This window comes from Pocillopora verrucosa, chromosome 14 (genome assembly GCF_036669915.1).
Source record: "Pocillopora verrucosa isolate sample1 chromosome 14, ASM3666991v2, whole genome shotgun sequence".
NCBI lineage: Eukaryota > Metazoa > Cnidaria > Anthozoa > Scleractinia > Pocilloporidae > Pocillopora > Pocillopora verrucosa.
The window spans coordinates 2,636,243-2,656,401 of record NC_089325.1 but is presented as its reverse complement, the minus strand read 5'-3'; the positions used below and the strand labels follow the sequence as shown (position 1 = coordinate 2,656,401).

General features: G+C 38.9%; 3 protein-coding genes across 3 annotated transcripts; 2 read left to right on the top strand and 1 right to left on the bottom strand.

Annotated features, from left to right (window-relative positions):
* Positions 1 to 5,232: 5,232 nt before the first annotated feature.
* Positions 5,233 to 6,620, top strand: LOC136278117 (beta-1 adrenergic receptor-like). Its single transcript, XM_066161453.1, has one exon. It carries the CDS (start codon positions 5,497 to 5,499, stop codon positions 6,517 to 6,519), a length of 1,023 nt encoding a protein of 340 aa, XP_066017550.1. The 5' UTR covers positions 5,233 to 5,496; the 3' UTR covers positions 6,520 to 6,620.
* Positions 6,621 to 11,887: 5,267 nt separating this feature from the next.
* Positions 11,888 to 12,814, top strand: LOC136278058 (beta-1 adrenergic receptor-like). Its single transcript, XM_066161246.1, has one exon. It carries the CDS (start codon positions 11,888 to 11,890, stop codon positions 12,812 to 12,814), a length of 927 nt encoding a protein of 308 aa, XP_066017343.1.
* A 4,536-nt stretch (positions 12,815 to 17,350) lies between these two features.
* Positions 17,351 to 18,914, bottom strand: LOC136278132 (octopamine receptor beta-2R-like). Its single transcript, XM_066161480.1, has one exon. It carries the CDS (start codon positions 18,724 to 18,726, stop codon positions 17,833 to 17,835), a length of 894 nt encoding a protein of 297 aa, XP_066017577.1. The 5' UTR covers positions 18,727 to 18,914; the 3' UTR covers positions 17,351 to 17,832.
* Between the last annotated feature and the right edge of the window lie 1,245 nt (positions 18,915 to 20,159).

The following is a 20,159-nucleotide window of genomic DNA, read 5'->3' as shown; positions in this document are numbered from 1 at the left end:
AAAACAGGGAAGGGTACTGGCAATCTAAAGGATGCGAGGCGCTGTGCCGTATACAACACGCCGTGGGCCAACTTCCAATTTAGCGAAAAGGTCAGAGTAAAACGAATTGAGGGTGTGGCAGAGGTCCGCAAGAGAAGATACAATAGAGCCCCCGCTCCCCCGCAACGCAGGAATCCATTTAATTCTGGAATGAATTTGAGCACCAGTTGCAGCTTCACGGTTCACGGTTATCACACGTTTTGGCGCTTTCCGGGAACGCTTACAGAGACCGTCAGGATATGGTCAAGGGAATCACTCACCTCCGCAGCGGAGGGAAAACTCGAAATGTCCGGCCCATCCGAGGAGTCCTTACACTCCATTCTGGCACCGGAACATTGACTGCTAAATTCACTAATGTTTTCACTATTTAAAAGCAGTAATGTTTTCACTATTTAAAGAACTAATGTTTTCACTATTTATAGCACTAATATTTTCACTATTTAAAGCACTAATTTCATTATCATTATCCATACTATCACTAATGTTTTCACTAATCAAAATACTACTAATATTTTCGCTACTTTGATTATCATTATTGGTTGCATTATTGGCTCCTGATAAAGACACCTGAGGGGTCAGGGACCTCCTCAGTCACGACAACACCCGGAGGAGCCGCGGCCACCTCAGGGACCGGAATGGACGGGAAAGTTTCGGCAACAGCCGGGGAAACAGTGGCCTTCACCACAATGGGCTCAGAGGACCAAACACGGCCGCCACGGCGGGAAGGGCAATCTCGGGCCCGATGGTCAGCCGCACCACATTCCTTGCATTTGCCATAAAATTCGCAATCCGCTGCCTTGTGACCCATTGTTTTACAAATCTGGCAAAACGGTCGCATGCCACGATACCACACCCGAGTCCGGTAGACATCAACCATAACCTCAGCGGGGATGGGCCTGAACATGGAAATTGTCAAAATACGTGAGCCAGTAAGGAGGTTAGGCCTCCCAGAGAAGTACTGATGTTTACAAGAGACGATCTTGCCGTAATGGCGAAATTCTTTACACAGAAGGGCGTCATCACCCTCTGCTGGGAAATAATGAACATATACCAGCGAGTTCGGCCGATCAGAGGGAGTGACACTACACTCGATATTGTCGAGCATCACCGAACCTTGGCTAGCCAGCCTGTATTTGTCAGCAGGATCCTTAAACGTTAAACGGATCAATCCCTTAGGGAAGAACTGAACAACCTCTTCTAACATGGAGAGTACACGCGACTTTTCATGCGCAACAATCGCCACAGGGGCGTAAACAACACAAGTGTTCGCACACAAGAACACCATGGTGGAACCAAAAAGGTACTGCAGAAAAAAAAAGAGAGGGCCACAAAGGAACCCAAATGCATGCCCAAAAGGGCCGAACCCAACAATTCACCGAAAGTGGATGGGTGACCAAAATGTGAACAAAACGACTCGAAGCAAAAAGCGTCGAGAAAAGCCAGCTAAAAGAAACCAGCAAATCCTGGTAATACACAAGCAAAAATAAGGGAAAAACCCCCAAGGGCTACACCCTTAGGGGCTGAACCCAACTAAGCCACAAAAATGGGATGGGTTACGAAAGAAAAAACGCACGAAAAGACAAAAGACCGTCGGCGTTCCCTCCCGGCAGGTACTTAGCACTTGGTCCGACAATAAATAACGAAAAAGAAAGAATACTCACAAAATCCGGACCACAAGGCTCGGAGAATCCCAAATCCACTAGAGGAAAAATCACCCCTCCAGCGACTTTTCCACTTACTTCGGGCTTAACGATTTCGTTATCAATGAATTAGAAAGGTGTTGTTCAATTAGCTTTGTCACCATTTTGAGGAATTTTAAAAGTTTAGACTCGGATCATTGAGTCGTCTTCGTCAATGTAAAGCATATCTGCACGAATGCAATGGTATGATTCATGCAAAAACATTCCAGTTTCAGAGATATCTGGTTGGTTTGAGGAGAGGTTAAGAAATTTTCAAGCGTTCCCAAGCTTACATTGTTTTCTGTGCTGTTGTTGTACACCATCTTAAAATGAATGATAGCTACTCGGAAGAACATCTCGGCAATGAAGCATCTATCTTTCTATCAGTGTGGCTCTCGTTTTCCAATGAGTTTTGTAGCTGTAACTAGAATTGCAGTTATCTTATGGCTTTTTTTTCCACAAAAACGAGTCTCTACGAACAATTTCCAACCATTTTTGTTTTCGTTGTCCGTAGAAGATTTTTTGGTCGGGCTTGTGATAGACCCTGTATGGATCATTATCAGGTGTTGGATTAAGCCGCCAGGTCTCAATATCTTGTGTGACTTCATTTAAATGTTGTGGGTTCATACGATTGCCGCCACTACTTTAAATTTAAACATGTGCTGTGTTTCTGTCTACCGGTTTATTGCCACTCGATTTCTTTTCCGTTATCAGGACATTGTAATAAAGCTAGAAAAGATGTTACCCAATGATTCTTTTGGTGTGGGTGTTTTCTTTAAGTATTCCTTTGCGGATGTTACTGTTAACGCTTAAAAACTCTTTGCGGTGGCCAATTTGCACAATCAACCCAGCTGATAAAACCAAGTTATCTGTTATATCTTAGGGGCGTTTATTTACCTTTAGCAATCAAAACGAACTGATAACCAACCTACAAAAAACTTAATCGGTCTACAGTATTAAGTATATTTACAATAGAAAAGATAAAGAAATTCTCCTTCCTCCAGAAAATGATTTTTCATTAATTCTCATTTTGCCCTTTGTAAGATAAAAAATGTTTAAGATATTCATAACTCAGCATTAATACAGTGATCCCTATTGTGGAAATCGCGTAGGGTTTAAATGTTTATTCAAATTATGATGTTTCCTGATGAGTTAGTAGAATTTGCTATTTATAATTATTCCGAATAATATTATAAAACGATTGCAACAGAAGTCAGCTTCTACAGAATTAGTTTAAGCGAAACCCTTTTTACAGATCACCTCTTTGGCTTAAAGCATCAGAAGATTATAGGTATACTGTAATCGATTATGGTTCAAGCCTAACTTGGAACAAAGTGCCAAAACAACCTAAATGTGTAAAATCATTTGACTGCTTTAAACGCAGGCTTTTAGCCTTTTGTAACCAGCGGAGTGTAAGTTGATAGTGTACGTTTGACTGGGAACGGGAGGACCATTTTGTTAACTCATTTCTGATTAAAATATTCTTCTTTCAATTTATTTGATATCTTATTTTTAAGTATATATTTCTATTGGGGCTGGAAATCAATTGGGACAATTGCTCCAGTTGGTATTTGATATTTATTCATTTAATTAATTGTTTATGTAAGTGTACGTAGGCAACGAATTTAATAGATGTTAATATTAATTACTTGATTCGTAAGAAATATTTTGTGGTTTTAACGACAGAGAGAACGAGCACGACGCGAGAGAAAACCAGGGTGAGCGACATGCATAAAGAAAGAAAAACGATGGAACCTTTACAAGTGAATTGTCTTTCCCCTCTCGTCATGTGCCAGCCACACTTGCTAAGAACAACCATTTCCTACAGATGGTAGAAGAGTGGGAACGAATGCAATTAGCCAGAAAACGAGTCAATTATAATTTCTTGATGACCACATTGACACAATATGACATATTCAAATGACGAATTATGAATTATTAATTAACAAATAGAGAAGCCTTGACTGTGCTCTGTTCTGTTGTAAAGCACGCAGGAAGCGGCTACAACACGAAAGAAGTGTAGGGGGAAACACGAGACGCAGTCGAGTGTTTCTCCCTACTTCTTGAGTGCTCTAGCCGCTTCCTAAGTGCTTTACAATAGAACAGAGCACAGTCTATTTGCACAGCACTATTTGTTTTATAATAAAGAATCCGTTATATTCCCCAAGAATTACATTCAATTTTCAAAACAAACTTTATTTCCAAAGCGAACAACAGTGCCGTCAGCATGCTCTATACTCTAATAAAGCAGGTTACAATAAGCCAATCAGAATCCCTGTTGGAATGGTTCAAATAATCTGATTGGCTGTACAAGACTAAAGCTGTCAAAAATGTCAAACCATCAAATTTAAAAAAAACATCAAAGTTCAAATTCTGACAAACTAAAATAGTTCGGCATGTCGAATTTAACACTTTCGCTTGAAGTTTTTTAGTTTCTAATACAGAATCTGAAGGTGAAATGTTCAGTGAAATTCGGCCCAATCGTGGCTCACTAAAATACGCAAGTTATTTCACATGACAAGTAGAAAACAAACTGTTCAAGGCGAGTGTATTATGAATGAACAACAGCCGAATTCACTAGGGCATGAAGATCGCTCGGAATGACAGCGCCGTAAAACTCGGCTGCAGCGACTGACGTGGCCTTCCGCTCAACACATCGGAAAGGTAATCAGAGCAAGCTCTTATTTTTCCACTCGAAGGGTAGTCAATTTAGTTCCTGAGGCTTGCTCCACTGCGATGACCGAAAATCGCCATGATGAGCTAGCCGCAATAAACCTCAGCATGATCGCAGTCGCTCTGACACCATCATGATTAGTATAAATTTTAGGAGTTATGCCAGGTTATATTTTTCATCATTCCTGTTTTTTTCTGTGTTGTTTTTAAAAACGAAACTTCATATACTCTACAAGTGTTAGCTGAACGTGAGCGTGAAAACCGTTAAAACTCGGACTGTCTATTTGGTTTTATCTTTGAGGATTTTTGTCTCTGCTCACGTTACAGTAACGTAGATTACTGCGCCTGGAATTTTTTCAAACCTTTGCTCGAAAGAAAAGCTAGAAAGAAGTCTCGGAAAAGGTCGGACATAGTACAATTTGGCACATGGCGTGACAGCTTTAGCTCATTTCTATGCTCTATACTCTCATAGAGCACGCTCTTTCAACCAATGACAGTACGTGTTATATCCGAACTTTATTATAATATAAATTATAGGAGTCATTTTTCATTTTGTAAAACATGTGTTTTCAATTGTCACAATTGGCTCCAGACTCTGAGCTTCATTGTCGCCTTTTCATTTCCTTCGCTCAGAATCGAGTCCTAAGCATACGGTATCTTTGGTGATTACTGTTAAATGGCATGTAACTGTTAACCAAAAGCCGTTAATTGTTATGAGAATCCAGAATTAAGAGGTTTCTGATCGACTTCCTGTCACAAAAGCAGCCGGATCTCAGGGTAAACTTTGTTTTCGATTATTGTCGAGCTTTTTAATTTATGCGAAACACTGGAGATTCTAAGAGTGAGTTTCTTTTTCACTGTCGATGAGAGGCAATGGAATATTAAGATGCTAATAAGAATTTTGAAACACTTTCCAGAGAGGTGTCACTTTATCCATCTCTTTTACCATAAGATGTGCCTGTCAATACAAAGCATATCTGCATATAAGAAATATGATGATTCATGCAAAAACATTGTTTAAGTTTCAGTAACATCTGTTCGGTCAGTAGCGTGGACAAGAATATTTCAAGCATTTTTCAAGCCTTCTTCCTTTCTTCTCCTAATCATGAATAGTTGCCAACCGCACGAACATCTCAGTAGTACACCATCCATCGTTCTATTAGCGTGGCTCTCTCTGTCCAGTCTTGCAGCTGCAACTGGAAACGCAGTTATGTTGTGGTTGTTCTACAAACACGCGTCTCTACGAACAATTTCCAACCGCTTTTTAGCCTCTTTATCAATAGCAGACCTATTAGTTGGGCTTGTTGTGGGCCCTACGTGGATCGTCATTGAATTTTGGATTCAGCCTCCAGTTCTCTCAAGTTTGTTCTACTTTGAAGAGATATTGTGGGTTCACACAACCGCCGCCACCACTTTCAACACTTGTTGTGTTTCTATAGACCGGTTTATTGCGATTCGGTTTCCTTTCCGTTATCAGGTCAGTGTAACAAAGAAAAGATGTTACACAGTGATTTTTTTGGTGTGGCTATTTTCTTTAATTCTTCCTTTCTCGATGTTTCTGATAGATTATGAGCCCATGATAAATTATTTTGAGTCGATGATTTTTCTTGCGTTTATAATATCTGTTATTCCATTACTTGTAGTTTCATTTTCCTACGTACGTATTTTCAAATCAGCAAAAAAACAATTTAAGAGAATATTAGCAGGAGAAAATCCTACAGTAAACCACGATAGTTTTAAAGCTCGTACCATACAAAACCTTAAAGCTATAAAAACAATTGGTCTTGTTTTGGGTGCTTGCATTATCACATGGATGCCCAACTTAGTTCTGCTGCTTGTTGAATGTTATTATGTCTTAGAAAATAACTGGGCTAGAATTTGTTCGTTGACCTTTGTTGTGTGGCCGTGGGTTGGGACAGTCGCTTTTACCTCATCAGCAATCAATCCATTCATATATTACCTTCGAAATCAAGAATTCCGCGAAGCCTTTCGTCGTACCTTCCGTTGGCTTCCTCGTAAATGCACTGGAGAAAGCACTCCACAAACTGGGTTGAAACCAAGTCGACGCCAGATTTTACGAAATGTTGTGAGATCTGGAGATGCAGCGAATAAAGAGACAGAGCTCTGAGGACAACTCAGTCGAAACAAGACTTTTTCTTCTATGAACAGATGAGGCTAAAACGGACCAAAACTTTCATTAGTCCATTTTTCTGTAATTTCGGTTACAAATCTAATTAAAAAACATCTTCAGAAGAATGCCCAGACATTACCTTTCACTAGTATTTCTTATTCTGTTTTGAGAATCCTTTAAGTTCAAGACGTTCTTTGATGTTTACGCACATTGATGCCTAGAGATTCGCGGACCGGTAACAACTGTTTTCCAGCTGCCTTCATTCGTGCTCAGTTCCCTCAACTTTATTGCTTCTCTCGATTTTTTTGTCGTGATCCCTCACACATATCCCTGACACCTTATTCCATCGGGATGAATGCAACAACGTAGGTCAACCCAAGTATGATCTTTTCTCATGTGGTATCCGTCAGGGATCACACGAATTGATTCTGCGAGACGGAGCTTTTCTAGAAAGGAAAACTTTCTTGTAAGCAATAGCGATATCTTATGTGGAGCCAACTTCTGGCGGATTTTTGTGAAAAGAAGATCTTCAAGAATTTGATTGAATTTTGGCGGACCAGAGTTCCCTCCCATCTTTTTGGCCACTCTTTTTATAATATTTTAGAACGGTTATCTGTCTTTAGTAATCAAAGGAGCTGCGAAATGTAACTACAAAAGAATACTTTGTTGGTCTGCAGTTCTAAGCAAATTAACAAGAAGAAAGATAGGATAAAATATCAAATTTTCTTTCTTAGGGAAAAATACAATACTGACCTTGCCTTTTGTGAGATATTGAGAAATATGCTATCCTAACTCAGTATCAGTTCAGTGATCCCTACCCAGGAGATCCTTTGAGGATTAAAAAGTTGATTCATTTGTGTTTCCAAATAAGTCAGTAGAATTTGCTATTTTTCTCCGAGTAATCTTAAAGTGAATTTGTAACAGAATTTGGCTTCTAGGGAATCAGTGTAAGCTGAACCGCTTAGCTTAACACGGATCACTCCTTTGGCGAAAAGCATCAAACGTTGATGCTAATATTACTCGAACCATAAAAAGGATTTAGCAGTTTTAACGAAAGAAAGAACAAGCACCAAACGAGAGAAGCCAGCCTGTTTGATTGGCTTTAATATCGAAAAACGATGAAACCTTCGTACCTGAACTGTCGTCCCCTTTCCCTCTCTATCACGCACAAGCCACTCTTGCTAAGAGGAAGTTCATACGGACAGCAGAAGAGTGGGAACGAGTGAAAGTAACCGGAAATTCAGTTTGATGACCCAATTCACAAATTATGACATATTCAAATAACGAACTACTCAGAGAATTTTTTTTAACTTGAACAAACATCCTGTTTCAACTTGTCACACTTGGCTCCAGAGCTTCATCGTCATCTCCTCCATTTTGCTCGCTTGGAATCAAGTCCTTGCCGGGTGAGTCATAAATCAGGTCACTTTTGAAGTAATCGTTGAATTCCATATAAATGTTAAATAGGATCCGTTGATTATTTGAGTATCCGGAATTAAGAGGTTTCCGATAGATTTCCTCTCACTGAAGCAGCCGGATCTCGGGGTAAACTTTGTTGTCAGGCTTGAGAATTTATGCGAAAGAAATTGCAATAGTGAGTTTCTTCTTCTTTTTCATCGTTCAAGGCAAAGGCAAAGTAGGATCACGGAGAATTTGGAGAAATATTCCAGAGAGGAGTCGTTCTTTCTATCCTGTTAAACATGAGACGTGCCTGTCAATAAACTGAAAGCATATCTGCATAAAAGGGGTATGACGATTAATGCAATAAAAACATATCAGTTTCAGAAATATCTTCAGCTTGGCTTATAGGGAAGACAACAGAAATTTCAAGCATTTTCTAAGCTTTATTATTATTTTTTTTTGCTGTAGCTGTACATTGCCTTATCATGAATGATAGCCACCCACACGTTCAACTCAGCAGCGCAACGTCCCTCGGTCTATCATTGTGGTTTTCCTCTTCTGGGTTAGCAGCTGTGACAGGAAACGCAATAATATTATGGTTGTTTTATCAAAAACGTGTCTCTACGCCCAATTTCCAACAGATTCCTAGCCTCATTATCCGTAGCAGACCTCTTAGTTGGGCTTGTTATAATTCCTTTATGGATCTTTGTCATATATTGGTCACCAGTTAGCACCGTTGTTAATCTCTTTCTGTAAGGTTCTGTGGGTTCACACAACCGCCGCCACTACTTCGAACATACGATGTGTTTCTGTAGATCGGTTTATTGCGACTCAGTTTCCTTTCCGCTATCAGGACCTTGTGACTAGGAAAAGATGTTACCCGACGATTATTTTGGTGTGGCTATTTTCATTAATTATTGCTTTCTCTTTGTTTCCGGTTGATCATAGGCGCTTGTTTGACAAAGATAGGAAAATATTACTTTTGCAGTGCTGTCGATTTGTTTAGCTTCAACAACATTTTTTATTCAGTTACTTTAGTCTCGTATTCATACGTTCGTATTTTTAAATCATCAAAAAAACATTTTTACAGAATATCAGCAGGAAAAAATACAAGAAAGTACAACGAGAATTATAGAGGAAGAACTATAAAAAATTTTAAAGCCATAAAAACTATCGGTTTTGTTTTGAGTGCTTGTATTATCACACTGATGCCCAATTTAATTCTGTTGTTTGTTAACTGTTACCATGCCATAATAAATGACTCAGATAAAATTCATACATCGGTCTTTGTCGCATAGCTTTGGATTGAGGCAATCGCTTTCACTTCTTCAGCAATCAATCCATTTATATATTACTTTCGAAATTAATACTTTCGCAATGCCTTTTGCCGTACCCTTCGTTGGTTGCCCTGTGGACTCACGGGGGAAAGCTCACAACAAACCGGGCTGAAACCAAGGCGACACCTGATGATACGGAATTATGTGAGATCTGGGATATAGCAGATAAAGAGACAGAGTTCTATGGACGTCTCAATCGAAACAAGAATTTACCTCCCATCGACAGATGAAGTTCAAACGGACCGAAACACGAAATGGTTAAAAACCATCTTTGCGTGAATGTTTAACTTTTCTTAATATATATATGGTCCTCATATTTTATAAACTTCACGAGATTCTCGGGCCAAAAATAAAAAATAACTTGTACGCTCGGGAGAACTGAGATAACCATACAATACAACTGCATGCCACCATTGGTTCTCAATTAACTAAGTTTCATTGTTTTCTTGATTTATTTCATGGTCGCCTTAAGAAACCCGAGAAAATTTGAATGGACATCATTATAGGTGCGGTCTCAGGGAACCACAAAATGTGACATTAGTAAACTCCAGGAGATAGAGCCTTTAAAGAAAAAACTTGTAGTAAGGAATGGTATAATGCCTAATATGGAGCCAACCTCTGGTAAATGCCCTGCCGGGTTACCCTCAAAATTCAGAGTGACTTTCAAATTTTACCTTGAAATTTGCATGCTCTGCCAGGACCTTCGATTACAAAAGCTCAGCTTTGAAGTTCATTCGAGTAGCTTAAGAACCGATTTCTTCCGTTCGCTACCGCACAGTAAAATCTTTGAAAACATCCACAACGCTTCAGAAGAACTTAAAGTTTTATCAATTGAACGGAATACTTGTCTCAGTAAGTTTTTAATCAGTTGTCACCCACTCAGAGCGAGAAATTGATGTTCAGGATACCTTTGAAAACGAAAGCTTTCCATTTGCTGTTCTCGGTTTCATCAAACAAAATATTTAAACAAATTGTGCATAACTTCTTCGCTTGTCGATAAGCTGGAACTCAAACGCACTCGAGTGCTTGTCCCGCTAGTATTGTGCCTTGTACCTTTGGCTGTTTCTTGGATCAGAACCTACTGTATCTCGTGTATTAGATATTCTGGTAAGGCGTAAATTGCATGACGTTGAATTTTCATTCAGTTTCGGTTGTAAAGCGAAACACAGGTCATGAGATTCAAATTTTACCCTTTTTGTGGTCGGAAGTAACACTAGCTTCCGGTTGATTAAATTGAAAAAAAATTGGATTTAAAACGAATTTAGTAAACTCCTACAGCAATAACGAAAAGCGCACAGTTCATTAAAACAATTATTTTGTTCGCGCTAGTTGATTTTTTAAATGAACTTTTGTGAAGCCTTAATTCAAAGATGCTGTAACCTTTTTGATCAATTTTTTATATTGGGAGCTGAGGACAGCTCCATCTGAGAAAGGTGAATATGTTGTAGGACAAAAATGGTATCAAAAAGATAATTTTATGTACGATTGACTCGTACGCTTTCCTATCGTGAATTCTGTGTTAAGCAGCTGTTTAGTCACTGTTATTATTAGCTTCATTTAAGTAAACTATGTTTAATTTTTTATGTTCAATTCTTTCACGATGATTGCAGGTGTAAACAACTTCTACTTTTTATCCTCTGTGATAAATTTGTAATTAAAAAAAGTGTTATTGACTAGAAATATGTGAGAAATTGAGAAAAGAGTTGATTCGAGAAAAGAGCAAGTAATTCAAAGGAGTTTACTTTTTAGAAGAAGATTTAACGTACGTTGTCAAATCTGATTAGCTATTGAGTTCGGAGTTATTTACCCAGAAAAAGTGTAGGATTGGCAGCCCAGCTAGTGGCACCTTTAAAAGCACTGTGAACGTATTCTGTTATGTTTAGTGCTAGTCGTCCAAGCTGTAAGTTTATCAAAAAGAAAATGGAGACTAAAGGAAAATACTAGCATAGTGTTAAAGAAAAATCAACTTTTCTCGTAACAGTTAGCCGAAAAACGGACATTGATAAATATACTGATGACATATTCAGATAAAGAACTATTTGGAAGTCATATTTCATTTTAAATACAGATTTATTTTCAATTGTCAGACTACGACCCAGAATTAGAGCTTCACTGTCATTTTCTTCACTTCATTTCGTTCACTTGGAATCAAGTCCTTGCCAGGTAAGTCATGAATATGGTCACTATCACCATAAGCTTTAAACTGCTTTAACCAGGGGCCGTTTATGATTTAAGTATCCACAGTTGCGTCTCAGTTGTCAACTATCAGTATTTTTCAAGCTTTTGAATTCATGAAAAGTCAATTGTGATTGAGTTTCTCTTTTATCGTTGATGAAAGACAAAAGAAGATTAACTGATGTATAAATACGAATCTTGTTATATTTTTCAGAGATGTGTTGTGGTATCTATCTCTTTCACCGTTTTGTGAAACTTCAAATGTTCAGACTTCAATCAATTCGACGTACCTGTCAAAAGAAATTATATCTGTATAAATAGAATAATATGATTTACGCAAAAACATTTTAGTTTCAGAAACATTTGTTTGGTTTGTAGAGAGAACAAGAAAAATTTAAAACTTTCCCTAAGCTTAATTTCTATCCTCTGCTGTAGCTGTACACCATCTTACCATGGATGATGGCCAACCTGAAGAACATCTGAGCAGTGCAGCGTCCATCGTTCTATCACTGTGGCTCTCCTTGTGCAGTATTGCGTCTGTTACTGGAAATGCAGTTGTGTTGTGGTTGTTCTACAAAAACGAGTCTCTACGGACAGTTTCCAACCGATTTTTAGCCTCGTTGTCGGTAGCAGACTTTTTAGTTGGGCTTGTGATAGACCCTGTGTGGATAGCTATCAGATTTTTTATTGAGCCCCCGTCTCCTAGTGTTTTGCACGAATTAACATTAATATTGTGGATTTACACAACCGCCGCCACCACTTTCAACATTTGTTGTGTTTCTGTCGACCGATTCATTGCCATTCGGTTTCCTTTCCGTTATCAGGACATGGTAACCAAGAAACGATGTTACACAGTGATAATTTTGGTGTGGTTATTGTCATTATGTCTTCCTTTCTCGAAGTTGTCGGTGACAAACGCGGGAGACATAAATAGAGCAATATTTTGGTTTTCTTTAACATTTATAACATTTGTTTTTCCGTTAGTGATAGTTTCATTATCATACATCTGTATTTTAAAAGCAGCAAAAGAACAATTTAAAAGAATATGTGGAGATAAAAATTCTCGAAATTACAACGAAAATATCAAAGTTCGTACTTTACAAAATTTCAAAGCTATCAAAACAGTCGGTTTTGTTTTGGGTGCTTGCATCATCACATGGATGCCAAGTTTAGTTCTCATGGTATTTGATATTTATTATGTCATAGAAAATAGCAGGGAGAAAATGCGTTCATTGTTGTTGGTTGTATGGCCTTGGGTTGATGCAGTTGCATTTACTTCATCAGCAATCAATCCATTAATTTATTACTTACGAAATCAAGACTTTCGCCAAGCCTTTCGCCGTACCTTTCGTCGGTTTCCCTGTGGATTCACGGAGTAAAGCGTACAACAATCCGGACTTAGCCAGGTCCACACCTATTGGTACGAAATGGCGTGAGATCTGGAGATATAGCGGTTAAAGAGACAGAGTTCTAAGGACATCTCAATCAAAACAAGACTTTGTCTTCTGTCGACAGATGATATTGAAATTAAACGGACCGAAACCTTTTTGTTTGTGCACTATTCTGTGATAAAAAATAGAATTTGTTGGTCTACGGTTTTTAATAAATTAGAGGATGAAGGATTAAGGAAAAATTCTTCCTATAAAAAATGCTTTAAGGATGATTTCCCTTTTGTAAGGTATAAAAATATACAGGATACCGTTCTTCTGCATTTATTCAGTGATCTAAGTTGTAGAGATCATATTAATCCAAAGTCTTTTTCAAAGGTATCACCTAAAAAATCTCTAGTTATTTGCAAGTCATTTTAGGGAAAAATGTCAACAGAGGTGGGTTTCTCGGAAATCCTTGAGCTATTTAAGGATTATTCCTTTCACTCAAAAGCATCTAACATTGATACTAGTTGCTCGACACATAAGAATGATTAAGCAAAGCACGTCTATCTTTCAATCCTTGGGGTTCACAAATCTGGTTTAGCAGCTGTAATTAGAAATGCAGCTATGTTTGTTCTACTATAGCGAGTCGCACATATCTGTCCCCATATTAAGCCTTTCATTCCCAAGATCTCATTTGTAATTCTCCTAACTGCCTGCCATACACTTCTTATGATGTTAATTTGAATCACGTGACTTGTGTATCGCTTTACAATTGAAGCTGAATGAAAAATTCAACGCTATGCAATTTACTCAGCCTTACCAGAATTTGGTATTGGATCAACAAATAATCTCCTAACTAATGTATTTCTTTATTCTCATTACCTGTCTGCTTGACATTGTATTGACATTGTATGGTGAAATTCTGTCTTGGTCACTCATGGGAGTTAAAGGGTTAACACCGTTGACAGAAGCAGACATTTATAATGACTCCGGTAAAGATGGTAGATGGTAAAACTTCAATTTGAATCTGGAGAGGAGTAATAAACAGGGAAAGGAGAGGGGAGGGGACAGGCAGCAAAGGATCCTTCTTCCCTCTACTTAGCCTCCTCTCGTTTTGACTGCCTGAAAAAGGCGATATCCTTGGTACTCAAAGGAATGAGAGAGGACAATCTGCACTTCATTAACAAAAAATTGCACACTGTTGTAGAAGTTGGACCTTTTGAGTGTTAGCATCATGACACAACCTGCTATTGTCATACATTAGAGTGCGAAAAGTGCCGGATAATAAGCGGTACTGACTTTTTGTAAGGCCTAGGGTTGGGGAAACCTCTTGATTGAATTTGGTCGGCGATTTATCCATTCATAAATCATGCATTTCAGAAATGTTGAATCACGCCATCAAGGAGAGACCTGAAATTTTTGTGAGACCTATACTGTTAGTAATTATTAAGGTAATTTACAGCCATTCAAGAATCGCAACTTTGAGTTAATACAAACACAAACAGGTATATGCAACCACTGACAGAACACGAAATTCACATTTTTGGGGAAAGGTGAGACGTGAATGAAACTGTTTATTAAAAAAAAAAGAGAGAAAAACAAGAAAACCTACCCTTGTGAGAAAAGGCTATCGTAAATTTGATAAAATGTGTTTTCCGCTGGCATGAAGTTGATGCAGTTCGTTAGCTCTTTATGTTTTTTCGTTTTTGTTGGAACACGCCGTTAGGGCGTGTCTCCAGGGGTTTTTGTGATTGGTTGATGTGTAGTATTTTAGGCTTCAAAGAGTTGACAGGTTCCTCTCGCTCGCGCTCTCCATCCTGGCGTTTACTTCTTTTGATGCTAGGATACAGCTATGAATTCTACAGAAGAAAGTGGTTCCGTTCCTTCTGTCGTTGAAGCCGATGTTGTTTCGCAGAACCCTTCTTCAAATTCACAGTTGGTGGATGAGGTTTTCTCTCTTGTTAAAGGCTACTTGACCTCTCAATTGGAAGAGAAAGGAAAGCGGTCTGAGCGAATCTCTAAGTCCGATAAAGAAGCTGCAGACATTAAGTTCAAAGGTAACCGAAAGCAATTTGAGTTGAATTTGCAACTGGACAACATATTAACACGAATCGACGAAAGTGCTAGTAGCCCGGCTGATGTCCACAAGTTGGTTGAAGAAGGAAAACTGCTCATCAAAAAGCGTCAGAAGTTGATCAAAATCGCGGACAAGAACAAAGATGGCTGGCTTGTTGTCCAAGAATACGAGTCCGACGATCTCGCTTCAGACTCCGAAGATGAGAAGAAGATACGTAAAGCCAAGGCTGCCGCTGAGAAGAGGAGAAAAGAAACGAAGAGTATCAGCGGTAACACTTCGAAAAAATTTAAGTCCTCTAGTGACTATCAGCTTTTTCGCATTAAGACCTCTACTTATTTTTACTTTGTGAAGTTCTGGGTCCTTTTGGTTGGACTGCCTGAGCATCCAACCATCAATTTGTTGTATTTGTTCATCTATTCATTTAAGAGGAAAATAATTTACGTTCGTTTGAGCGTAGCGAATTAGAACGTAAATGTATTTTCCGCTGGTATGAAGTTGATGCAGTTCGTTAGCTCTTTACGTTTTTTCGTTTTTGTTGGAACACGCCGTTAGGGCGTGTCTCCAGGGGTTTTTGTGATTGGTTGATGTGTAGTATTTTAGGCTTCAAAGAGTTGACAGATTCCTCTCGCTCGCGCTCTCCATCCTGGCGTTTACTTCTTTTCCCACCCACCCCCCCCCCCCTCCGCTCTGTTTTTGGGTAGTGATAGGTTCACTGGTTTCATCCTAGCCGTTCGTATGAAGTTTTCTTAAGTTTCTATGGCTTTATGTACATGGGGTGTTTAACCATTAAAATTTCAGTGGATAAAAGGCGCAGGCCTGGGCCGATATTATTACCATGTTTCGTAGTTAAGAGGCACTGGCCTTGGTTGATATTGTTACAATATTTTTGTAGATAAGCGGCACTGGCCTGGGTCGATATTATTACCATGTTTTGTAGTTAAGAGGCACTGGCCCGAGTTGGTATTATTACAATGTTTTTGTGGATAACAGGCACTGGCCTGGGCTGGTATTATTACTATGTTTTTGCGGAGGCGCTTGTCGTTATTCTCTGTTGTTGTGGAAGTGTCTTTGCAGCATGCGACTGTTTTGGCGGTTTCATAATTTGCGTTATTTCTTTTGTTTTCTCGTTACAGATGTTTGCTTCAGACGATGTTTGGAGTTGCATCCCGGTTGGTGTAAAGCCTAACCTAGGAGAGTTTATCTCGACATTATTGAAGTCTAAAGCGGATTCTACATCGAGGAGATATAAGAAAGAGATTTCGAAGTTTATTGAATTTTGTAATTCCTCCAAAGTTCAGCCAGTGCCTCCTTTTCCTGTTTCGTTTATAGTTGTTTATCTATTTAAGGTTTATCAGAGTTCTAACTCTTATGCTTCTCTAGTTATGGCTTACGCAGCTCAGTGGTTTCACTCGTTCGGTTTAAGTAACGGCGCTAATCCACTGGATAGTTCGATTTGTCATAACTTACTGGAGGCTGCTAGGCGTAATAAGCCAGTTACTGTTAAAAAGGCGCCTATCTCCGCTGAAATTTTTAAGGATATTATTGATAAGTTCGCTGGATCTTCTGCTAATCTTAAGGACATACGAGTTGCTTGTATCTGCTCGTAGGGCTTTGCGGGGTTTTCTCGTTATGATGAGCTTAGTAACATTGCGCCCATGCATCTTGAATTTTTTCCTGATCATCTTAGAGCGTTTGTTCCCAGGGCTAAAAATGTCATTTATCGTGAAGGTAATGATGTCTATATTAAGAGGTTAGCTAACAAGTATTGCCCTGTTGCACTTTTAGAAAGGTATATTTTCATGTGTAACATTGAATTTTCAAGTTCAGTTGCTCTCTTCCGTCCAGTAAGGTTATTTAAGTCTACCAACACTTACAAGTTATACGGAGTTAAATTATCATATACCAGATGTAGGGAAATCTTTAAAGAATGCCTTAAAGAAATAGGGGCGGATCATAAGTTGTACGGGCTTCATAGTTTAAGGGCTGGTGGAGCTACCTCTGCCGTTAGTTATAACCCTAGACTTTCGGAGAGGGTACTTAAACTGCATGGTCGGTGGAAGTCCGATACTGCGAAGGATATGTACATTCAAGAAGATATTTCTAAACGTTTACAACTAACTTCTCAGCTTGGTTTGTAAATTTACATTTATTTAGTGATATTCAGTTTAGTTACACTGTTACGACTGCTTGTGTGAAGCTTGAATAAACGTCAGTTGTTGGACTGCTTGAGCATATAACCATCAATTTGTTGTATTTGTTCATCTATTCATTTAAGAGGAAAATAATTTACGTTCGTTTGAGCGTAGCGAATTAGAACGTAACAAAATTTTTTATCCTGATGATGATATTGACAATGATGATGATAATTAATGGATCAAAGCGTAAGACATTGATGGAGATGAAGTTCTGACAACAGAGAGACAATGGGAATTACACGGGAGTAAGGATTCTGCTTGACTGGCGAAAATAAAGAAAACGACCGAATCTTCGCACTTAAATTGTCCCTTCCCTTTCCGTCACCATTGTGTAACTGCTACCTTGGATAGGAACAAGCGATCCATCAAGACAACTGGTATAAGTCTAACCTTCATTTTCATCATTATATCTTCATTATTCCTTTCGTTGAGGAAATGGTGCGGTGCTGGAGATAATCTTGAACTTAAAGTATGGGGGTAGCCCCAACACGTTGTACGGGTTTATGAGCGGTTATAAAGAAAAACTACTCGAGAAATGATCAGCAAAAACACCACCAAAGCGGTGATACGATGAAACTAACACAAAAAGAGATCCTAAAAAAATTTCTTTCCCTAAATAAACAATGCCACTCGCACACGCGATCGTAGTTAACGCCAATTGCTAGCGAACTTGTGGCAAATTTAAAAGTGTAGTCTAACCACGCCCGTCATCCTGTTAATATTTTGCACGGTAGGCGATCAGCTTTTTCGGGTTACCTTCGAATACAGCGATGCAAAGCCTGACGAAATTCGCCATTACGGAAAAAATAAACCCACGGGTTGATGGCTGACGATGAAAGCGCGACTGCCTCAATCCATGGCCATGCAACATTATACAACTTTTCATCGGTGCACGGATCACTCGCAGAAAACTCGTGCACAATGGATAGGACAAGGCAAGGCATCCAAGAAACGACAAAGACACCCAACACGAAACCTATGGTTTTGATAGCTTTAAAATTCTGCATTATACGGTTTGGAAAAGTACTTCGTCTTTCGTCCGCACGATGCTTATTTCCCCCCGTCATTCTTCGGGCTTGATTGCTTGCGGCCTTGAAAATCCAAAAGTAGCATACCGCTATGACGGTTGTGGGGATGCAAAATGTGACAAGCGATACGAATAACCACAAGTTTTCAGCATTTACAAAAATGACCGGACAAGGAAGAAGCAATGATGTAAACCACACCACGGCAATGAGGCTATGACATGTCTTCTTGGTTAAAATGTCCTGATAACGGAAAGGAAACCGAATGGCTATGAAGCGATCCACGGAAACACAGCATAGGTTAAGCGTTGTAGCAGCGGTAGTGTGAATCCGCAACATTTCCATAAACTCATTCAAGGCGGCTTGGGTCACATTTGACGGCTGGATCAGACATCCAAAGGTGATCCAGATAGGGTCTATAACAATTCCAACTAAAAAGTCAGCTACAGACAACGAGGCTAAGAATCGGTTGGAAACTGCACGTAAAGACTCATTTCTGAAGAACAACCATAACACAACTGCGTTTCCTGTTACAGCTGCTAAACCAGACGAGAAGAACCACAGCGAAAGAACGATGGATGCCTCCTTGCTTCTTTGTTCATTCAAGCAGCCAACAGTCATGGTGATTCAATGCAAAAGGAGACTTGTAATTGAGGAGTGACTGTGGAAGGTCTGTAAAAAGCGATGGAAGAATTTTTTTCCTCAAACTTTTACAATATTCGCCCGGTCAACCGCGGTAAACACTTAAGACCCCGCTTGCGATGTGGATCAGTCCTTCGCATTAACATTTAAAACAGACGTAAAGATTTGACTTTGATATTTTCCTTTAGTGAGTCCCTTACAAAGCGTGATTGTCGTTTATGTAATCAAAGATGCGGTGAATTTGAATAAAACAATATGGATATTGCATATCATAATGCAACGCGCAAAAAAATTTGTTTGCCAATTACTATGACTGCGTAGAGATTGTATTTTGAAACAAAAATTGGGGAAAACATTTAACAAATTGTTAAACTGTACGGTATATTTTTCGCTTTTATCCTGGACGATTACCGACAGCTATATTGTCTTATGCTAATGTGCACATCAAATTTACTACCGCGCGATATTTAATTTCGATGCCATGCTCTTATCTGAAGCTTTGCAGGAAGCTTTTTGTACTCATGACAGTTCTTGTCTATTCAGTTTTAGCAGGTGACAAGCTACTACCGACTACGGGTCACTTTGTCATAAGATTAATAAATATTCTAGGAGTGGCAAACTTCAGAACCTCTACATTGAGCCCGTTCCTCGTTTGGATCAGCAGTAGGAACAGCGTGTTCGCTTCTCTCAGAGAAAAATTTCACTGCTAACTTTCTATGAAGCTTGTTAAGAGTTCCGTGCTTATAACATTTTGTCAGTATAAATTGAAGTCCTTCAAGCACTCACAGCACGAGTTGAGGACCACCTACGTCGTTCAAATTTAACATTTACGTGCCACCTTAAAGTTCTCCAAGGCAAAGGTCTATTTACAGTGCTCGTAACTATCTCGATCCGGTCACTCGGTGCATGAAAACTGGCCAATAATGCATTAGAACAACTTATTTAAAACACATTTCTATTTGCAACTCTTTATACAGAAAAGTAAGAATTCCTAATTAATCTCATATCGTCGCCATGTTTTGTCTTCTGTCTGCATTTGAACAGTAAATCAAACATAAGGATATTAGCATATGAAAGCACTTTGTCACTTTTATATTACCAGGGTAAAACAGACCCAAGGAAGTTTTGATTACAAGAGACTTAATGGAAATATGACTGATCTTTCTGGTTAAGGGACTCCGGAATGAAAATTGTAATGTACCTTGCCCGATCACTTTATATATTTATATCATTTATTGATTGATTTCAAAAATTAATTCTGCCGTTTACCAAATTTAATTTATTTGTCTAGTTATTTTTTTTAATCATTTTTGATCACCTTGCTGAAGACAGAGGTTTCTGGCGACATAACGTTATGTTTGCGATTGAAAAACTTTTATCAATAGAATTTTCGTAAACTGTTTCACTTGAGG